A 6,239-nucleotide genomic window follows, 5' to 3' on the forward strand; every position below is an offset into this window, starting at 1 on the left:
GAGGATTTACATATCTACGTGTATTTGCATTGACAGGATTCAAAGGATTTTAATTCATTTGAATATGACCAGTTTGACAGGTTGCTTTATAAATCAACCTTCACAATGCACACTTGAGCTGTGTGATGTATCTGGTCGGTCCGTCCTTGAGAAGCGCATCAGAAGCTCCTTGTTCTAAATGATGAATCCTTTTCATTTCAAAGGGCTTGTCCTCCTGTTGTGGCTCCTCCCTGACTTCACAGGTAAGATCCTGCTGATTTATGTGTTTTCTACACAAATGGTTGTCTGGTGTTTTGTGAAAAAAGTCTTAAAAAGTCAATTATACAATTGCAATGATAAAAAAATACTGTATTACTTAATTGTCAAACACATTTCAGGGTTGTTAATAGATATGTGTTTCTTGATAGTTTCTACTGCAACAACCATACTGTATACTGGAGTCTACACATTGTTTTAAAAAAAATGGAGATGGAAGGATTGTGCAAGAGTTTTTCTGTTTGTTTTTGTCTACCACAAGGTTCCTCTTTGTCAAACGTGACTCCAGTGGAGCCGCATCTCAAGTCTCGACAGGTGAGGGTGGTGTTGCTTCCAGTAGCCATCGATGGAAACAGTAACCCAGATTCTCGGCTGGATCCGTGCACCCATACAGCGTATCCAGGAGAGAACCTCTGGTGGAAATTGCTCCTGCCGGCCGTGTACAGGATCGACATCTGTTAGCATCACCACAGAATTCACATTCCTGAACGGCTCGATTCTGCTGAGATCCTCATTGGGAATTCACTAGAGAACAACGGTGGCAACAACCCAAGGTAATCCTCGAGAACAATAAACATTTCCCTGTCCTTGTGCTCACATTTCCACTTCCAAAAAGTGGTCAGAATAATCTGTTTTCTCACACCAACTTTTTCCCACTCAATGTACCAACCATGTTTATAAAGAACAGATGATGCTTTAATTCCTGTGTTGTCTGTTTTTCAGTTGTGCTGTTGTTACATCCATACCATCTGGAGGTACTCACACTTTCGAGTGCGGAGGGATGATAGGTCGTTTGGTCAGAATTAGTCTCAATCGCCCTAACAGTGTATTGACATTGTGTGAGGTGGAAGTGTATGGAGGTAAGTCAACAACACATGACATTTAGTCCATAAATCTCCTCCTGAATCTCCAAACTACCTGAACTTTTGCCCACATTTCCCAGAACTGGCTGCTCCCTCGCCCTCCTTCAGTGCGGTTGTGTCGGGCCGGGGTATCGTGGTGGTGGAGAAGAAGCTGTGCTGGTCGGATGCTCTGTTCTACTGCAGAGACTTCTACTGGGACCTGCTCAGCATCCGCAGTAAGGGGGAGCAGAAGGAGGTGGAGGAGGTGCTGAGAAACGCCTCCTTCCCCCTCACACAGCATGTTTGGATGGGACTGCGCAGGTACTGTCTAATAACAAGGCCCACTTCATCAAAGGTGGATTCTCTCATCTTTCATTTTTTGTAAAAACTCTTAATGATTGTGAGGAATCTTTAACAGTAACATAGACAGTACAGTAAAATACTATAATGCATATTGCCTACCTCTCTCTTTCTCCATCTTTATATATTAAAATGACTATGTAAAGGTAAACCAAGCCATTGTATACTATTCAGGAACATTGTATAAAATCATTAGCCCTCCATATGACTCTCTCTCAAAAATCTTTACGTTTAAAGTTCAAATATCCTCACTATTAGGTACCTGATGGATAGCATTTGGTTTTGGATGTCTGGCGCCTCAGTAAACTACAGCTACTGGAAGACACATTCCCCCTTGCAAATCTCCAGTCCCTGTGGGGGCGTCGACACCAGCGACCCCTTCCATTGGACGGATGTCCCGTGTGGAGATCACCTTTACTTCATCTGTTTGACAGGTGAGCACTTCTAAAGTTTTTGAAGTCCCTTTTTTTTATCGTTTATTAACTTGAGCTCCCAACCCTCTTACACGTCTCTTCACAGACGTTCAGGAAGAAGTCAAAAGAGTGACGTTCTACAGCAGCACCAGACCATAATCTCAGATAGTCATGAAGAGGAACTCAGTCTCACTCACTTCACTTATCTTCATCGCCCATCTGTATTGTCTTCCCAGCAAATGCACATTCAAATGATTTGGATTGGAAGGCAACTACCGGGCATTAATAATACATCCTTCCATTTGTTGATTGCTTTCATCTCTCTGCAACAATGAAGTTGCATATATTGAGACACAACTTTATCTATATGTCAAGAAAAGTTACTTTTTTTCTGAGTTATTCAATTCTATTTTCAAGATATGCTAATTATATTCAGTTAGCATGCTAATTTCAGTAGATATCCTTTGCAACACAATACAGACTTCTTTGACAAGTTGCATTATATTTCCAGTAAATGCTTTTGCAGCTTTTCCTTTACTCCATCCCTTTTGAATCTTCCTTGTGTGACATTTATAATACATAAACAATCAATATCACTACCTTCCTTGACTCTTGCTGGTTCCTTTATTACTCACTAATGTGTCTACAGTTTAACTTTGTTGATAAGAGTAAATGTATGCAGATGATGTGGCGGTGTGGAAGTATTTCCTCATTAAGCGCTCTTATTAAAAAGTCTATTCATTAAGACCTCTATCTTTATTCCTCCAGGCTGCCATCCCTCCATCTATCTCACCTCTATCTGTTGCCCTTCCCTCTCTTCTCCCCTGCCTCCCCCTGTCTCTTCCTCATCATCGCTCATTACGGCCCTGATTGAGAGTAAACAAGGCCATCTTTTCCTTCCATCGTTCTCTCCATCCTTCCTTTCTCTCCGCCTCAATAAACACATGGACGGCTCTTCCTCCCTAAACCTGCTCACCTCTGCCTCCTCTTCCTCCCCCTCCTGTCTCTCTCCATCTCATATCTGGCTTTGCATTAGTATGCAGAGGAGGAGAAACAATAATATTCCTTCATGTGCCTCCCACTTCCTCCATCACTCTGCCCTCCATTTCCTTTTTGCTTCTTCCTCTAATGCAAGAACCCAATGCCTAATCTAATAATGAATCCAAACTCTGTTTTATTAAGTCATAAATAAAGGTTTTAAGGGCTTTTTTTTAATAATGTCTCACGATCAATTGGGGATTTTTTGTTAAGTGATGATGTCATCCTTTTTTATGCATTCTAATAAAGCAAGTGGACTTCAAAGCAAGACTATGAAACATGACATTGTTGATATTCTTACAAACAAAAGTTTCATTGATAAGCAATACAACATATTGCTGTATTCAACTACTCATTATTAGATCGATCGATTTTGATATATATCAGTGAATAGTCGAAAATTCCCACTAGTCTCAAGGTGTCATCCTAATGCCTTTTTTTGTCTGACCAACAGCCCATAATTCAAAGAAAGACTACTTAATTTAATGGAAGAGTGACTAATGAAACCACTTGGCTAAAGACTTAAAGGTGGGGTAGGTCATTTTTGAGAATCCAGCTCGAGTGCGCTAGAATTTGAAAATACACAGCCGGAAAAAATCTGCCACTTCCTTCCAGAGCCCCTCCTCCAACACACACGAACGCGCACATGACCAATGAGGGCACGAGATAAATGTGTGCACAGATGGAAGGCTGACAGGCAGGTAGGCCATCCAGTTATTTTAGCCGGGCAGGCTCAGATGATTGGTCGTGCTTTTTACAGTACCCCACCTTTAAGGCAACTATGGATTTGAAAATGTCTGGATGGGTATTTCTAAGAGTTGATAGGCATATTTAAAAATGTGTTGCAGGCCAAATCAACTACAACAACATAACTAAAGTTGGGGAAAATTGATTAGAATTAGAATTGCCCTAGTAAAAAAAATGTACATATAGAATAGCTTAAAACATTGGCTATAAAGAAGGGGGATGTAGCCTAATTAACACACGGTAAGTCTTGGTCATTGTATAGCAATAAATAAGAAAAATGTTGGCAAATATTAACAAAATGATCTTGTCAAATCGTACGTACCTATTTGTGTTGGTATTTCATGTAAACATTGCTCTTTATCTCTCTGTTATAATAATTGTGTGGTGCTTTTCTTACAAAGCATCTTGCAAATTCCTGGTATGTGTAAACCTACTTAATAAACGTGTTTCTGATGTGCACACAGAGTTTGGTAAATGGCTCCAAGTCTCTATGAATTTGGTCTCAGGTTCTCAGTGTTGCCAACATCTCCAGTCCTGAGTTAGGGGCTCTTCTCTCCCCTCTCTCTCTTTAGGACCCTGTGGCACCTGCTGATACCTCGGAGCCTTGACGTCAGCGCGGTAAACGGGGAGGTCTCCGGTGCGCGGCGGAGCGGTGCCAATAGGCACAGCGCCCGATCAGCGCGTAACGCAGGCGGCTGCGGGTCCACCAGCAGCGGAAACAACACCACTCGCATCCATCATCATCAGGAGGGAAGGAGTACATCCACACACCAGCTCTCTCTCCTGTTTCTGAAGCGGTCCCCTTCTCCGCGCTATGCCTTCTGCGGTCACCGAGACGGAGGATTCGGCGCGCAGCTCACCGATCACGCCGCTGAAGCTGGTCGGGCTGGTGTGCGTCTTCCTCGCGCTCTGCCTGGATGTGGGTGCCGTGATGAGCCCCGCGTGGGTGACTGCCGACGACCAGTACTACCTGTCCCTGTGGGAGTCCTGCTGGAAGCCTGCCAGCACCGACAACTGGCAGTGCAGCAGCACGCTGGTCTCAGGTAAATCAGGATTTAGAGCTTATGGATACATTATTATTATATTATTAGACACCCGGTTATTAGGTGTCTTCTATTATGCATTATCAGGAGCTGTTTGTACAGTATGGTAGATAACAAAGAGTTGATCTCATGACATGATTAAGGGATGCTTCCTCAACATGCCCAAAGATATAATAAGTGTATTATGACTATTACTATCTCTATCCAAAGCCTCATACTGTACTGTGACTCCACTGGGATAGCCACACTAATTATTGTGGAGTTGAGATGAAGAAATTATGCAGGCTGGAATTAACTTCCAAAGGATTTGCATGCATTGTGATTTTTAATATTATTTCTGCTTTTTGAAGGAAAAATGGGTCATGCACTTAAAAAACAAGGATTGCCGTTTGTTAAACCTGCACCAAAGGATTCTGTTCACATTGACATTCCTTCTCACCCCTCCTCCTAAAAGCAGACGTGACATTTTGAAAACACAAACGTATAGTAAATACTAACCCTGTTAATGTTTTTTTGTATTAATGCATTAGAGCTGAAACAATTATTAACATTCATAAAGAGGCACTTTTGATCATCTATTGATCATTTTGGTCATTTATTAGGTCAAAAATGCTTTCAAATTTCATTTTTTCATTCTATTCCATAATGTTAAAGTGAATACCTTTGATAATAAGTCGTTTTAAGATGGAATTTAATAAAGTGATTCAAAAAGAAAGTTAGTTGCAACCCTTCAAATACATATTTTGTTTTATTTTATGTTAAAATGTAATGATAGAGCATTTCTCTGTTATCATGTCTACAAGAGGATAATAATAATAATACTTTTTGGCCCTTCTAAGGGAAATAAAAGTCAATTGAATGCTGCTAAGAGCTATAACGTATTCACCCTGTTTTTGCAATGATCATCACCATAATATCAATGCAGCAAAACTGCCACCAACTTCATCAGCTCCCCTGGGTGTGACCACCTACCTGCACGTATCCATTCATTCGTCAGGGCAGGAGAAGGGGGGAAATAAATTTGCTGGCTCATCCCGTTTCAATATCACTTACTTTTGTACCCACACAATTCTTTTGTTGAGGAGGAATCGTCCTTGTTGTCACACCCAAGAGAGGGCTTGCAGTTTTTGGGGCGGGGTTTATCTTTGGAAGTTGGATTGGTTTCCAGGGAAACAAGAGTTCACTAGCACTACTTAAATTGAGGTGAAAGTGTCTTGGTTTACTGCCACTGAGACTCTGGCGCTGATAAAGCTCATTTCACTGGGGGGCATTAACAATGGAATCACTTTAAGAGGTCTTTAAACTGTCAGATAGGGTGACAGACTCCATCTATCTATCTATTGCTAAAATGTACTTCACAAAATTACTTACATTTAAAGAATAAATATATATATATCTGTCTATCTATTTATCTATCTATCTACCTATCTATCTATCTATCTATCTATCTATCTATCTACCTATCTATCGATATCTATCTATCTATTCTATATACCTATTTGAGTATCATAGATCATGATTTGTGCGCGTGTGACAGGAAA

The 6,239-nt window shown here is 41.0% G+C and overlaps 2 protein-coding genes across 2 annotated transcripts in view; both read left to right on the forward strand.

Annotated features, from left to right (window-relative positions):
- Positions 1-517: 517 nt before the first annotated feature.
- On the forward strand, positions 518-2,356 carry LOC104959122 (lymphocyte antigen 75-like; the record flags this gene model as incomplete). Its single annotated transcript, XM_010786974.1, has 6 exons — positions 518-570; positions 718-809; positions 979-1,115; positions 1,199-1,418; positions 1,716-1,891; positions 1,977-2,356. Coding segments are annotated over 6 exons (731 nt in total), but the record flags the coding sequence as incomplete, so codon positions are not given.
- A 1,924-nt stretch (positions 2,357-4,280) lies between these two features.
- LOC104959121 (transmembrane protein 47-like) overlaps positions 4,281-6,239 on the forward strand; it is an 11,806-nt gene continuing 9,847 nt past the window's right edge. The window contains exon 1 of the mRNA XM_010786971.1: positions 4,281-4,698. Within this exon, the coding sequence (XP_010785273.1) occupies positions 4,470-4,698 (229 nt within the window). The 5' untranslated portion in view covers positions 4,281-4,469. The remainder of the gene's footprint in view (positions 4,699-6,239) is intronic.

The sequence above is a fragment of the Notothenia coriiceps genome, unplaced genomic scaffold (assembly GCF_000735185.1).
Source record: "Notothenia coriiceps isolate Sejong01 unplaced genomic scaffold, NC01 NC01_scaffold00029956, whole genome shotgun sequence".
Classification (NCBI taxonomy): Eukaryota; Metazoa; Chordata; class Actinopteri; order Perciformes; family Nototheniidae; genus Notothenia; species Notothenia coriiceps.